General features: G+C 39.5%; 1 protein-coding gene across 1 annotated transcript; it reads left to right on the top strand.

Moving 5' to 3' along the window:
- Window positions 1-362: 362 nt before the first annotated feature.
- LOC120549281 (galectin-9-like) lies at window positions 363-16,147 on the top strand. The gene is given in 7 exon segments (XM_039786090.1): window positions 363-507; window positions 6,022-6,110; window positions 7,032-7,239; window positions 7,922-8,041; window positions 8,218-8,457; window positions 10,596-10,734; window positions 15,445-16,147. Coding segments are annotated over 7 exon segments (1,071 nt in total). The 5' UTR covers window positions 363-468; the 3' UTR covers window positions 15,681-16,147.
- Window positions 16,148-16,581: the final 434 nt, after the last annotated feature.

Here is a 16,581-nt window from a genome sequence, read left to right as displayed (position 1 = left end):
CCTCGACATCTGTAGCCTACTTAAGTACAGTACTGGAGTAAATGGAGGCTAACTGGTTACCTTGCACCACTGAGCCTCCATAACCAACAGTTATGTGAAAGGCTCCAGGCTATGCTAATGTAGAAGCAGGCAGAGACAGCTGGACGAAGCCTCGGGAAATCATCAGGAATCAAGGAAACGAAAGCACAACCCTTCATGCTGTTATTAAGTTGACTGACTTAACTTGGTAAGATAATGTTTAAACAAAATATAACACGTTGACCAAGTCAATGCAGCCTGTGAGTAGCGTTTCTCTTGTTATCAGCTGTATTGATAGGACTGTTGTTTCTTAAACACCGCCTACTCTGCGAAATCGAAACCTATCCGTGCAATAAAAAAAGCGTTTCTTGTAAAAGTCTCCCATTTTGCATCAGAGTAGACTACGCTTCCTGTCGCTCAACAAACCTGCGCAATTCCGTTTGGGACAATATGGCCTTCAACCAGCAGCAGACACCTTTCTATAACCCAGTAAGTGATTCAAACTTGTCTTGTTGTTCCTGGGAAACGATGTGAGGGTGTGTGAAGGCGCTGCTGCTGCTGCTGCTGCTGCTGCTGCTCGGGGATACTCGGGGTTATCTCAGGTCCGTCCCGACGGTCCCGTTAGTCGGCGGCTGCAGTAAACAGTAAACAGCTAGTTGAGTTTGGAAAATCGGACAGTCGGTTTCTTGGTCATCGTCAAAGTTATGTCGAGAACAGTAGCCTACATGCCAGACCTTTTATGCATAAAATCTGCTCTTAAATTCGATAGATAACCTAAATAAATAATAATAGCCTAATAAACTATTTCAACTTATTCGTTTCACAGAGTAGGCTAGGCTACGCTTTATTGATCATATTTTTGTAGTCTAAATAAAGAGTTCTAGACTGCTGCTTCCGGAATTTGCATGAACTGTTGCATCCTGCCCCGAGAGAAGGAAACAGCTGCAGCTTTTAGCGTCACACATGGGGTCATGTTGGCTTCAGGTGTCCTGGTGGTGGTTGTAAGAACCTGACGAGCCAGATTTCCCAGAAGATAAGCTGTCACGTCTAAGCCTGCCAAGTTTGTCATGGGTAGTGTTGTTTTTGGGTCAGTGTAACGCTTATCACTTCAATTGTTTTCTAAGCACAAACGGACATTTGGAAAAACAGAAAAATGGGTTCAAATATCCAATTTTTCATTTTTTTTCCACCTTGACAAATTAAAAAATTGGATCTTTAACTTGTTTTTCCAATTTTCTGTTTTTATTCAAAGGACAAGAAATTGAGAAAATTACAAAATTGCGTCTGGGCTCCAATTATTCAATACTGCCATGGTATTAGGCTCGTTCGAGATGAGCCAGATCTGCGCAGAATCGATCACCGGCGATCGGCGCCCAATGCATGCCGGTTAGATTTGTGTCCGACTTGATCCCGACTTGTTCTGACGTCATGCACACTTGGGCAACGATAATAGGCTCGTTGGAGATGAACTGCGCCTCGCCTGTAAAGTAGACGAGAGCAGGCGGCAGCAGCAGGGGGCGGGGACAAAAATCCGCTCTCAAGTCGGACAGTTTTCCAGCTGACAGCAGCCTCCAGCAGCCTTCAGGCTGAACAGGAAGTGACAGAAACACTGTGGTCCGATTCCGATTTAATAAAATATTATCAGACCCCTATATCAGCTCCTACACAGTCTCCAGTTGGTTTTATTATGACAGAGTAGCTGTCAGAATTCTCTACATGTGATCTGTTGCTGATTTTAATTAACAACAGACTGTAGATGATCTGTAATCTGAACAGATTTAGTCTCTCTGACTTCTAGCTAAACATCACTATCAGCCACACAACATGTGTTCTGTACAGAATAAGCCTTTAAATCAGACAAATCAAAGTTAAAATCCCTCCGATTCAAAATCAATAAAAAGTTTATATAAAACGTCATCATGTTGAGTCGATTCTGAACCAATCAGCTGTTCGATCAGCTGAGAGGCCGGCGTTTCCCAGTATGCACTGGGTCCGCCTGCGTCCGCCTGGCTCTTGCAGTTGGTCTGCGCTACCTGCGTCTCAGAACTGCGGCCGCCTACGGGCGAGGCGCAGTTCATCTCCACGAGCCTACTCTCTCCCTCGTTCCGCCTAGCTACGCTCGAAACCATCAGTTGCAAGCACCTCTGACCCCAAAGTCTATGAGTTTTTCATTTTGGTCCATATGCAGTTAATGGGTCAGTGTAACGCTTATCAGTTAAATTTTCTAGGCACAAACGGACATTTGGAAAAACAGAAAAATGAGTTCAAATATCAAATTTTTCATTTTTTTCCACCTTGACAAATTAAAAAATTGGATCTTTAACCTGTTTTTCCAATTTTCTGTTTTTTATTCAGAGGATCAGAAATTGAGAAAATTACAAAATTGCATCTGAGTTCCAATTATTCATAATACTGCAATGGTATTCTCTTCCTCTACTTTGCGGAATATGCAGGTCATTAACTGCATATGGACCAAAAAATAAGCTAGCTAGGCGGAACGAAGAAGAGAATACCATTGCAGTATTGAATAATTGGAGCCTAGACGCAATTTTGTAATTTTCTAAATTTCTGATCCTCTGAATAAAAACAGAAAATTGGAAAAACCGTTTAAAGATCCAATTTTTTTATTTATCAAGGTGGAAAAAAATGAAAAATTTGATATTTGAACCCATTTTTCTGTTTTCCAAATGTCTGTTTATGCTTAGAAAATTGAATTGATAAGCGTTACACTGACCTTAATGACCTGCATATTCCAAAAAGTAGAGGAAGAGAATACCATCGCAGTATTGAATAATTGGAGCCCAGATGCAATTTGGGAAATTTCTGATCCTCTGAATAAAAACAGAAAATTGGAAAAACAGGTTAAAGATCCAATTTTTAAATTTGTCAAGGCGAAAAAATAAAATGAAAAATTGGATATTGGAGCCCATTTCAGTCAGGTTTCAGTCGACTAAAAGTCTGAGCACATTAGTCTTATTTTAGTCTGAATTATCCATGACTATTTTTAGTCGATGAAAACTGATGACATTTTAGTCTAGTTTTAGTCAATGAAAATTGTATTTTAGTCTCTTTTTAGTGATGCAATTCTATTTAACCCAGTGAACATAGTATACATACCTAGTAGTATTGACAAAACCAACATTTTCTTTTAGCCAAACACATTTCAAACAAGGTTATCTTATTATATTATTGTTACCTTATAGACTCAAGAATCGATCCATTCCAGACACAGAAGACACTCTGATTTGAATTTATAACATATTTATTTTACCAACCAAACATGTTAGAAGTACACACACATACATTTAAATAAAATTAAAAAAAATAAAAATAAAATCACATGACAATGCCAGAAAGAAATTATTACATTCAAGTTGTACCTCCTTGAGGCAAAGAAATCCTGAGCACTAGTTGGCTTCTTGGGTGGGACTTGCTTCACTGGTGCCATTAATGGAATCTAGCACAGGAATACATACAATGTCAGGACAGATGCAGCCTCTGGGAAATCTAACTGTTAACTTAACTGTTAAGAAAAAAAAAAGTCTACATAATCAAAACAGAAGTAGTCTAAGCAGTAGTCTCGGGAGGCATGTTAATGCCAGTACCATTTGTTTAAATGTATGTATTGGTCTAGAATAAAGTATTCAAAGTCATGTTGTTGATGCCAAATTCAGTTCAGTGTGATTGCTATGTGAATGACAAAACTAGCTATAGGATTTGGCCAACAAGGGATGCTTAATACACATGGAGTTAGTCAGTCAGGTAGGAACTAAGAACCCACTTTACAATACACACACACACACACACACACACACACACACACACACACACACACACACACACACACACACACACACACACACACACACTTTATACTCTCTCACAAACACACATACACAAACACGGTAGTCACACACATTTTGTCGTTTTCAGCGCCAGTGACTAACGTTTAAAGCTCAGACACATTAACCACAGCCTCATGAGTTGGCATGAGCTTTCTAAAATAGAAACTAACGTTGCGTTAATGTCTTGACTTACGTAACTTTCTTTCTTTCCAAATGTCGTCTTGTCTCGTTACATGATAAGGGTTTGTTGACCAGGATATTTCATCATAATTTTCGTTGACGAAAGCAACACTAGTCAAGGGCAAGCACTTTCAAAATAATACCTGGCCAGTAACTGGATGAACCCTTTGTCTCTCACGTCTACCATTGTATAAAAATTGTTTGTTTTTTTAAATTGCTTTTTTAGTGGGGTTTTTTTTTCGTTAATTTTCCAAGGTTTTTTCAACTTAGATGTTTTTGTCGCTGTTTTTAATACACAATCTCAACCCCCCCCCAATGGTGAACCCAAAGTTATGCCCTTGGTAGGCTATTATACTTGTACCCTTCCTACCACTAGTGACATCAGCGCCAACTCAATGCCAATGGCCCAATCCCAAAGTCTAGACTCACAGACTCACAGACTCACGGACTTTGGTGCACGTTCTCGCGAAATTCATAAGGGCTTAGGGTTGTCCCAATGTCGAATTTCAAAGGGCGTGAGGGTTTGAGTACACACTTCCCGGGCACTTTCCGTGAGTCTGCATCGATGCAGACTTCACCAAAGGGAATTACCCACAGTTCAAAGCGTTGAGACGTTTACCGTGGAGACCGTAGGGAAATCCGGAAATTACAAAGGTAAACAACAGCACGACAAACGACCACGGAACAGACCAACCTGTTGTCCAGCTGGTAAAACAAGAGCTTGAAATAATGTGGAATCATGAAGCCGTCTCCTGAGCCTTGGCCGTGTGGAAAGCAACAAACTTAAAATGAAAATTCCCAAACCGGCAAGTGTCAGCAACATCTTTGGTATTAAATGTCGCCAAGGTAACATGTGATCTCGTGCTGGCCCAATCCCATTTCTACCTATCTGAGCCCATGTAGCCTCACACACTCACTCACTTAGCACCTGAGATCAATTAAGTCTGTGAGTCTTTAGTCCTCAATCCTCAGGGCTCACTTTGGCATTGGGCCAGTGTCACTCCCAGCTTGTTTGTATTTCTTTAAATGAATCCCAACCATCCTGGGCAGCACTAACCGAGACGCACCAAATCAGAGTCATTACCTGTATCTGTGTCATGTGGGTTTCTCCACTGCTAGCAGCTGGTCCTGAGTGTATAGCTGATTCCAATGGGAGAAGTGAAAGGTAAACACAGTATAAAGTATTAGGCTAATGAGCACATTAGACTGGGAAAAGCCAGCCTGATCTGCCGGCGATTTGATTTCGCCAGGCTGGAAACCTGTACATTTATCTATCCTGCTTCCGTTCCAATTTTGCAGGGACCAATCACAAACTGGCTTATCCTCCTGCCGTGCTATTGACGGGTTTAACACGATGACGATAGAAAAGTGACCAAGCAGCTTCTTGTTTATATTCGGCCACCGAAGCACAGCAACCCGTTGATGACGCTGCTACGTCACCCGGATCGTTGATTATGATTGGTTGAAGGACTAGCCAATTGCGTACAGAGTCATTTCAACTATGCCCGTTGATCACGGCTCTTGTGCAATAGAAAATACAGAGCAGACTCCCCAGATCGATCTTAAAAGATTGAGCTGGTGGTGATAGCCGGACTAACAGCACATGATAACACAAGTATGTGAAAAATGGTAAAAAGATTAAATAAAATTGTGAAGCATTTAGGAACCAGGTTGCCACATGGTCTCCATCCATGTTCATGTCTTTAGAAGCAAGAGCATGCCACAACTGTCTTAATGAGCCACGTAACCATGAATCACATTTTATTATTTTATTTTTTACTATGTTTACCAAAATTCTGTGGTTGATGTTAACTTAAACTAAGCTATGTACAGTAGGAACCATGTTTATCCATTTTATTCCAAAATCCAAAGCCTACTGTCACAAATCACAAAATTGCTTCAAGCAGCTACTAGCAATAACAAGTTTGCAGTTAGAATGAAACACAGCCATTAACCTGTAAAGTCCTGTCCTTTGTAGAGCCTCCCCTTCACTGGATCAATCCACGGCGGTCTGCTGGAGGGGAAGTCCATCAACATCAGTGGACGAGTCCTGCCTGGAGCCGATAGGTCAGACTGCTCTTTTCATCATTTTATTGTTGAGCTCTTAGTCCTTAGATATGGTAAAGTACAAAATTGAACATCTTAATAATTAAATCAAAACAAACAACAAAAACACATTCATTTTTCAGAACAATAACTTCATTTTTGTTTCCTGAAATGCTGTGTTTGTGGTTTGCTTAATTTGATACAATTATCCCATTCAGATTCTTTCCTGTACTCCTGACTTAACTCTCACTATTATTATCATCTCCAGTAATTTTACAGTATGTACAGTAGAGAGTTTCAGTATGGAATAATACCTAATATCCTCTTTATTATTAAATAGGGATTGGGTGTCTTGTGTTTCACAGTGGGTAAAATACTGCCTTTATGATTATATCATTAAATGAATTCCATTCATTTTCAGTTGAGGCTCTATTTCTTGGCTTGGTAATAATTTGATTTCATTGGGATTTTCTAATGAATGTAAGTTAAGACATGTTAAAGGTATTGAGTTTCTTGTAAACTGAGTTTAGGGGAGAGTTATTTGCTTCCTCCTCCAACATTTGCAAAGCTGTTGAGAAGACAATCTGAACTTATTTACTCGTTTGTTATGGAGCGTTTGACTGTATGCCATCATCTTCATTGCTGCATGGCGTTTGGTCGTTTGCACATTAATGTGAACAACCACATGCTTTTGCACATACATGTTCTTTCACTATTTAGACCATGAGATACAAAATATCAGGGATCCACTCATCTAAACATTGCTACATAGTGCCATTATTGGTCAAAAACGGTTTGGTTCTATTCACTATTAGGGTAGCTTGCAACATAAAAAAATAAGAAACCATGTTTTGGCCATTTACACACAATTCTTATAATAAAAAAGCTTAATAGTGATAGTTTCTTGTAGACCATTAAATGAGGATTTCTGTTTTTCTCCAGGTTCCATGTGAATTTACAGTGTGGTTCCAGGACCAATGCGGACATTGCTGTCCACATTAACCCACGATATGACAGCCACCCCGGTTATGTGGTTACCAACACCTTACAGAATGGCAGCTGGGGGGCAGAAGAGAGGAAGCAAAACTCGCCGTTTCCTGCTGGCTCTACCTTCAGCCTCACCATCACAGTCACACGTGATTCCTACCAGGTCTGAAGGGCCAAAATTGTTGGAAATGAAAATGATCCACTAAAGCCATTTTCACATACAAACTCTGCCTGGCGCCATTATACTACGTTACAGAGCCATTTGTAATTTGGTCATAAAGTCTCTTGGCGATCCTTGAATTTGTCTGATGGTTTCGCCGTCAGTCCTTACCGACAGAAGCTCCTGCCAGGTTATGTCTAGATAATTACACAATTGCATTGCTTGTGTGAAAGCGGCTTTAGTTTTGTCAGAGTACAAAATTGTAGAAATTTCACTACCTTTACAAATCCTGTGTGTTTCTCATCTGTGAGTGCACAACAAGTCATTATGAAATACAGAAATTATATTTTGTACAGAAATTATCATTCAAAGAATAATTTAAAGTAAACAAAAAACATAATAACCTCTCAAGTTTGCCTGCACTTAGTCTTCGCTCAATCTGAGAGTTTTACAATGAGCCACAAGTTCGGCCCATCAGAAATGGAGTAGTTATTGCAGTCTTCAATCCGAATGCTCATGGGATTATTTGGGGAAGCAGTCAGAGATGGTAACTGGATGGAGCACAAAATATACACTCTGTTCAGGTTGCTATTATTTATAGAAATATCTTATTTACATGCTTGCAAAAATATTTTTCTTTGCTCATAAATGAGCAATATAAAGAAATAATAATAATTCTCCCCAGCTGAACGTCAATGGCTGCCACTTCATGGAGTACAGACACCGTATCCCATTTCACCTGGTGGACACCATCTCAGTCAGCGGGAAAGTAGAAATTTCCTCCATTGCCTTCCAGAACCCTATGGTGAGGATGCTGCCAGAATCAAGTATGGCATTAATTGTGTTTCATTTACGTCAATGCTCTCATTACAAATAATCACAAACCTACTAAATGAATCAACATGTAGAGTACGTGAACAGCATTACAGAAGGGGGAATGAGATTAAAGTTGTTTCCTTTTGTCTTCAAATTCCTGGACAGCTGGCATTTCCTGCACAGCCTGCGTTTGCTGCACAAGTAGCCTATCCCACCCAGGCTGGCTTCCCTTCTTATCCAGCGTTTCCCCCGCAGCCTGGATTTCCAACTCAGCCTGGATTTCCAACTCAGCCTGGATTTCCAACTCAGCCTGGGTTTCCTTCTCAGCCTGGGTTTCCTTCTCAGCCTGGGTTTCCATCTCAGCCTGGGTTCCCCTCGCAGTCTGGATTTCCTCCAGCAATGCCTGTGAGTATCAGGCAGGGTGGAGTTACAGTTCTACGGACATTTTACAGAGCTGCTCTGGGGCAGCAAAAACCTTATTGGTTAAGTTAAAGTGGCCATGCAAATAGTTTCATTCGTCCAGATTTAGAGCAATCTGTGTCTGATTTCTGCCTCCATCCCAATACAATGGAGGTGAATGGAATTTTATTTATGTGGTAGATGTTTAATCCTAGAATATTAAGCATACCATTAATCTAGGTTGGCTTGTTAGCCAGCTAAGTTAGGTTCTATGTGTCTACAGAGACATCAGCTTTGGGACACTCCTAAAGAACCCGAGGGCAGGCGCACAGAACACAACATAGGGCGTATGGTTCGAGTTGGCCATAATGGAAGGTGTAGTGAAAAGCCGGCCGTCATTGAGAGGGGAGACGATGATGCTTAAATATGGGGATACCACTTTCAGACATTCTCTGCTGAAAGCATTTATAGTGTTGCACTCAGTTGTTTATATGAAAATGGCAGAAGTAGTTTTGTCAAGTAGAGCTGCAAAGATTAAGCGAGAAAATTATCGACAGATTAATCGACAATGAAAATAATTGTTAGTTGCAGCCCTAGTGTCAAGAGTGAAAAAAGAGAGCTAGATAGATATTAACCCTGGCTCCTGTCCCACCTCTGCACAGCTGACTGAAGTGTGAAGTGGCTGTAAATTTGGGAATGCCGTTTTCAGAAAGTTTCTGAAAGGGGAGTTTCTGAAAATATTTGAGCATCTGACTAGCAATTCTGAAGAAGCATACTGGTAGTGTCACATCTAGGGATGCAGACTTGGACCCAAAAGTGCAGAGGCTTGGAGGCAGTGGAAGATTTAGAAGATTTATTAAAATATAACAGCTTACAACAAAGGGAGTCCTGAGGCAGGCAGGCAGGCAAAAGGAGTTCCAAAAACACTGAAAACTGAAGACTAGGGAATCAGAAACCCAAGGAAAGGAGAGACGTAGAGAGTAACAAACAATGCTATGACAACAGACAAAGGAAGCACAGAGACTAAATACACAAGGTAACGAGGGTAGTAACAAGAGACGATGAACAGGTGGAACACATCAGGGCAGGGCGCACAATCACAAAGGCGGGAAAACACAAGGCAGGAAATCAAACAAGACATGACACAGGAGAAACAGAGACTACAAAATAAAACAGGAAACGAAAGCATGAAACATACACAAGGATGGAACTAGGAAAACAACACATGGGTAAAAACATATCCATGAACAAATAACAAGGATACAGCAACACACGGGGAATGAATTGACAAAATAAAACAGGAAAACCACAACTATGACAGTGTTGCACTCAGTTGTTTACATGAAAAGTGACAGGCATAGTTTTGTCAAGTAGAGCTGCAAAGGTTAAGCAAGAAAAGAATCAACAGATTAATGGACAATGAAAATAATTATTTGCAGCCCTAGTGTCAAGAGTGAATAAAGAAAGCTAGAGCGATTTAAACCCTGGCTCCTGGCTCACCTCTGCACAGCTGACCGAAGTGTAAAGTGGGTGTGAATTGGGGAATTCCGGTTTTAGAAAGTCACAGAAATTGTCACATTGACACAATTCTTTTTGCCGTTTTCCGCACTTTCTTCTCGCTTTTGTAACCCTTTTTGAAACGTATTTGTGGCCTTATGACGTTTTTGTCCCCTTTTTCATTGTTTTTAATCGACTTTTTTTGATTTTTTTCGTGTGTAGTCAAAATTCAAAACAATGTATTGATCAATAGAAAATGTATTTTAAAATTGAAAACGTTTCACTTTAGAAAGTATTGTATTCATAACACGAGGTATGGGCAGGGTCTGGATTGACTTGGCGTTTTTTTTCCGGATGCGGACCGTGGTTCGGACTTTGAGAAGCACTGTTCTAAATTACAAAAAACATCTGGTGCTGCAATGCTCTCCGCACATTTACACTTTGAAGCACGGTGCTATTCTGGCCACAATCTATTCAGTGATGGCACAGCAGGTGTGTTTCATTAGCGATTTCAGAGGCACATTGCATCACTGTCAGTTTCATCATCTTTGATCTATAAATGAATGATACTCTTTTTTAATTTAACTAGAATGGATAATAAGTGTGTTTGTATAATTCATTCATTTTCCCATTGGGTCTCTGTACAGGCTGTTCCATACCAGAGCCACATCAGCGGTGGACTGCAACCTGGCAGGACCATCACTATTCAGGGGAATGTTAACCCCAACGCCACAAGGTCTGACTTGATTACTTATTGTTGCTGGATCTCACTTTGAAAACAACCTTGTAGAAATGAAAAGACAACATCCCACTTCACATCAAGACTGAGGACTGTGTACGTAGACTAGTTGAGTTCTTGCAGTTTTAAACTGTTTGACTATACATGTAGCCCCAGGCCACACCTTTACCTATAGGATAAAGATGTGCAGCCATGTCTGCCACTCCTCCACACCTCACAGCTTACCAATTAGTACCCTAGACAACTTTAACCAGAGAGTTTAAGACTTTAAGGGTGTTTTTCTTTGTCTCAACAAAAGACACTGAAGTGTATTGACAGGAAAGAGGCAGAGGAGAAAACAGTGAAAACAGCTGGAGCAGGGCACATCATTTTTTGAGGGACATAAGGCCAAACTGAGGAGGCACGGCGTGAAATTGCTGCCCTGCATCAGACTATATCCTTATAGACTATATCACAGAACCCCCAGACCACAGCAGACATACTGTATCATGGAATACATAATGCAGATTGTCAGGATCTGGTTTACCCTTCTCATGCCATGACTGACTGACTGATTCTTGGTGTATGAACTCTGCTTTCTGTTCAGTGCCAGGGTTTGTTCACTTGCTGTTCACTTGTTTCCTCATTCTAATATCTAGTGTTGCCAGTTTCCCAAATTTTACTGAAGCAGTCTGATGATGATGATGATCATTCCAGTTGCCGCCTAGAGAAGGAAACTCAAACTCACATTCCTGTCTTGGCAGATATGTAATGAAAGTTAACCAGAGCTCTTTTTCTATGTGTGCAGTTTATAAGACGGGTGTCAGGCCAGAGTTTGCCAATATGACAATATATACTAGGAGAGGATTCAAATTTGTTAAATATTGTATTTGCCAGATATTTTGCCATACCTCCTGTCATGAAAAATGCCCAGACTCAATTCCGTTTAACTGTTTTATTAACTACTCAAGTTACACTTTTGCCGAGCTCCTGGCTTCATGCTAGGCAGGCTATAGTTACTCTTCTTCATGTTCACCACACACACCGAAGTCCATGTAACAGTCTAGTAGACAGCGACTCCAAGTGGTAACTATCTGAACTGACGACACTGATCACGCCTCCTTTTTACTATAGTTGCCCTCCCTTTTCAACACCTCTGGGTGTATCTGGTCATTGTAGGCAAAGCTGCAATCTGGTCATTGTAGGCAATGCTGCAATCTGGTCATTGTAGGCAATGCTGCAATCTGGTCATTGTAGGCAATGCTGCAAATTAATGGGCAGTACTAGTTTATATGCAATATTAAATCATTATATGATTTAAGCATCAGTGTTATGAAGTATCTTATTTTGTCAGGTATTTAATTAGCTGGATTAGCCCACAGCAGACATACGTAGTTTGGTTTTTCATCCATAAACAGTTTCTCGCTAGATGTTCCAAATAATGTACTATATATACTTATATATCTAAGTATTTATAGATATTGCTATAGAAAACTGCATACACCAGTGCCTCAGATACACTGCAGCTCATCAGGCACATCATACATATTTACAGTATATGTGTGAACAGGTCTTCAAACACAACCTTAGAGGACTCTGATAATCAGGAAGGTTTTTAGACTCCTGCACAACCAGTGAAGACATTATACAACTCTTTTTACTGGCAAAGACAAGTAAACTGACCTTGATCTTTAAAATGTGTGCAGTTCCCCTTTAAAGACCAGAATCTGTAGCTATGTTCCCATCCACTTGTCAATCAAATTATCTGAAGTTCGCTAAAAACATTTCACGCAATTAAAGCCGGTGAAAGTGTGTTTCCAGCCAACTACTTTAATCAGTTAATGGCTTATGCGATAAACGCTGATGGAAATGCCGAATAAATAATGAATTGCAATTATGTATCATTTTATGGTTGCAACCCGCCATCAAACGAAGAAGATGACGTTTTAGGTAATTTCGGCAATGTATTTGCACTTTTTTTGCAGACATGGTGGGTGTGAGGAGACATGAGACTTTTTAAATTTAATTTACAAGTAAAATATTACGGCTATTTTAGATATTTGTCGTTTTGCATCTGCATCATCATAGCGATGTATTGGTAGCGTCGTTGTTGTCTTATTATAGCTTGATATGTCGCTATCAGCTGGCACATAAGCACTATTAAAACTTTGTTCCCAATTGTTTGCTCGAATGTTGTGCGATTCCATGCAAAAGTTAAAGGAAACTTTAAGAGAAAATCCAATGAGATCAAACATACAAACTTTGAGAGGACCCCCCCAACACTTCACTGATTGCACACACTGACCATGATTTAGAAGCCCACCGGTCACGCCACATGTTACTACACTTACAATTCAGATAAAAAAAAAAAAAAAAAAATCTAAGTATTGTGTTCTAACTCTGTCTTAAATAATTTTTAACAGGTCTTAATTTTCCTACGTCAATGCAACACTTAATGCTCACTGAAATGCTGCCACGGCGCTTTAGAATGGTTTTTTTTTTTTATTCCGTTGTGTTGTAGTTTTTTCTGTCGCTAGTCCAATTATAATTTGCTGTATTAGGACTACAAATGAGACCAACATGCAACTTATATTGCAGCCAGTCTAGACACCAGTCCTATAATGCCAGTGAACAAATCGGGTAATTGTTGACAATGTTTCCAGACTTTTTCTTTTTTTTCTTTTTGGTTGTTGTGAGAATCTTAAATTTCACTCATAATGGTCTTAAAAAGTCTTAAATTTGACATGGTGAAACCTGTAGAGATCCTGGTCTGAAAGTTTATACATCTTTCCGCCGCAGGCTAAAAATATGATACCATATATATATTTTTTTTATTAAAAAATTGCACATGCATGTGGCTCTTCGTAGTTTGGCTTTTTTGAAGCTAATGTACTTATACTCGATTCCTGCTGTTTGGGGTTTGTACCTTCATGGTTGAATGCACTTATTGGAGGACGCTTTGGATCAAAGCATCATCTAAATGACATGTACATGTAATGTAATGTTTTGTTCCTCTCTGCTAGACTAAATGTCAGTGTGGTGCGCTAAAGTGAGGGAATCACAGGGAGACATTATGCTGGTCAACCATACAGACATCATCTGACTGATTCATGTAACCTTTCACATTCAAAACATTCAAAACAAACCTCTGTTGAAGTGGAATGAGTCTCCAGCTATTGCAGGTTCACAGCAGGTCCAGTCCAGTTTGAAGCAATTGCAATCATAAGGAGGCAATCATATGTGTTTACAAAACAAATGTTCTTCTTTTTTGCTTTCATTTAGCTGATAGCATTATTTAACAGATATTCCTAGCATGTATTTTGGGTGGGAATCACCAGAGGCCTCACAATACAATAGCATCACGATACTTATGTCACGATACAATATCATCACAATACTTATGTCATGATACGATATCATCACGATACTTATGTCACGATGCGATATCACAATACTTATATCACGATACTTATGTCACAATACGATATCATTGCAATACTTATGTCACGCTACTTATGTCACGATACAATATAATCGCAATGTTTATGTCACAATGCTCATGTCAAGATACAATATCATCAAGGGGTGTGAGAAAAAATCAATACACTTGAGTATCGCGATATTTTATTTTGTCATCACAGACTGTCAAATTTCAGTCAGGATACTGTTTTTTGTTTTTTTCAAATGCTATAAAATGTTTATACAACATCCAAAATTCAATGAAAGTGGTGAACTGATCCTTAATTGTACTTGCGAAGAGCGTTGTATGGATCTGTTGTTATTTTTGGGAAATTTGCTTGTCAAATTTGACCCGATGACAACAGGAGGGTTAAAGTGATGGTTCGGAGTAATTTCACCCTAGGGTCCTTTGCACCATGACCTCGAGCCAAACACCCCCCCAGAAGCTTTTTTCACCTGGGTCTAACATTGGGAGAGTTAGCGTAGCGTAGCGTTATCAGCTGAATAGCTTAGCGCAGAGGCTAACGGACCCACGTTTGTATCTCGTAAGTTACCCCACTAATAATGCCCGAAATGATACCAAACGTCTACAAGTAGTACAAATAGGTTATGCACTCATAAAACGATGGATTGGAAAGTTTGTAAGTACACCAGAAGTTTATGTAAATAACACTTGCGCCGTGCGGCTTCTGCTCTCTGCTGTTGTTGTTGCTGCTGTAAGACGAGTGCTTAGGGCCGTCTACAAATTACAACACCGAAGAGATGCAACAAAAATATTTATTAATTTAATTTTTTTTTAAGTAAGTGCTGTAGTATAACTAGCAGGAGACAAGTAATAATTGAGGTAAGTTTGGAGACATTACCTTATTTAATCATTGAATTAATAAATATTTTTGTTGTATCTCTTTTCGGTTGTAGTAATTTGTAGGCATCGCCCTAAGCACTCTAACTGCAGGTAGCAGGCAGCAGCAGCAGCAGCAGAGAGCTGAGGAGAGCAAGCAAGTGTTCATAAACTGGTAAAAAAAAAATCCATCGCTTTCAATCGTGCTATGAGTACATAACCTATTTGTACTACTTGTAGACGTTGATGTAACATTTCAGGCATTATTAGTGGGGTAACTTACTAGATACTAACACGTGGGTCCCGATAGCCTGATTAACGCTGTTATACTCTCGCTTAACTCTCCCAATGTTCGACCCAGGTGAAAAAAGCTTCTGGGGGGGTGTTTGGCTCGAGGTCATGGTGCAAAGGACCCTAGGGTGAATTACTCCGAACCATCACTTTAAAACCCCAATGTGTGGGACTTTGGTACTCCTAGTGGTAGTATCAAAAAAGACACTGCGGCGAGTTTATCAGGGACGCTCTTTCAAAGATGTGATTGTAAAATGCTCTTTTTTTTTCTTTCAGCTGACTATCTGTTGTGAGAAACAATCCTTCAGGATCGTGGCCAATGGGATGCAGCAGCACATCTATAAGCATCGTTTCACTCACTTCCAACACATCACCAAGCTGGAGATCGCTGGAGACATCAGTCTGACTTCTGTGATGGTGTAGAGACCCAGCACCACTGGCTGCTCTGGATTATTTTACACACAACAGGGTTTCCCTGATTTAAAAAAAAAAATAATAATCTGCTTGCATTTATTCATGAATCCATGCTAATTGATTACTTATGGCATTTACTGGATATTGTTTATTTACCTCCTGTGTATTCATGCTACAAATTATCCTTTTTCTATATTATTATTTGCTATACATATTCTGAAAACATTGTTTTTTTAAAGGAAAAATCCACCAACGATTACCAGGTCCAGTTAGTTCATGAATTAAGTTAATTCTGGTTGAATTCAGAGTGTGATGTTTGTCCATTGACATTCTGTATAATACAGTCTCTAAAAATGAACACTGTGATCATTGTTGTTTGTGAAACATTAAAATGAATGTGACATGTTTTGTGTGATGAATTCTTACCTGCTGGAATGTGACTAAATAAAAGGCATGGGTCTCCACCATAAAATATTGAGAGTCAAACACTTACATTTTTTGCATTCTGGTGAATTTGTATGCATTTTATGTTACAAACGTCTTTATTTATGTTAAGGAAATTATTAATTATTATTCAAAACTTTCTGCATGACACAAAATATGACATGTTCTGATGTTTTTCTTTTTTAGGAATCATGTACCTCTCAACAACAAATCTTTTAGAGAACGAGACCTTGTTAAAACCAGAAGCTTCAAAGTTTAAATCCATCTTTACTTCTCACTTCCTGTTGTGTTGTTGCTTTAAGATGTTTTATTACAGAAAGTGTATGAAACCCATGACCAAACTAGGCATGCATTCTGTCATTGTTTACTTATGGATGGAATTATAGGGAAAATAATGATTCCCCTTTTTATTATATTTATACCCCAATTTGGGAACCACTGACTTACATATTTTGGTCGCAAACTC

Source organism: Perca fluviatilis, chromosome 2, assembly GCF_010015445.1.
Source record: "Perca fluviatilis chromosome 2, GENO_Pfluv_1.0, whole genome shotgun sequence".
In the NCBI taxonomy this organism is placed as follows: Eukaryota; Metazoa; Chordata; class Actinopteri; order Perciformes; family Percidae; genus Perca; species Perca fluviatilis.
This window is presented reverse-complemented; position numbering and strand designations above follow the sequence as displayed.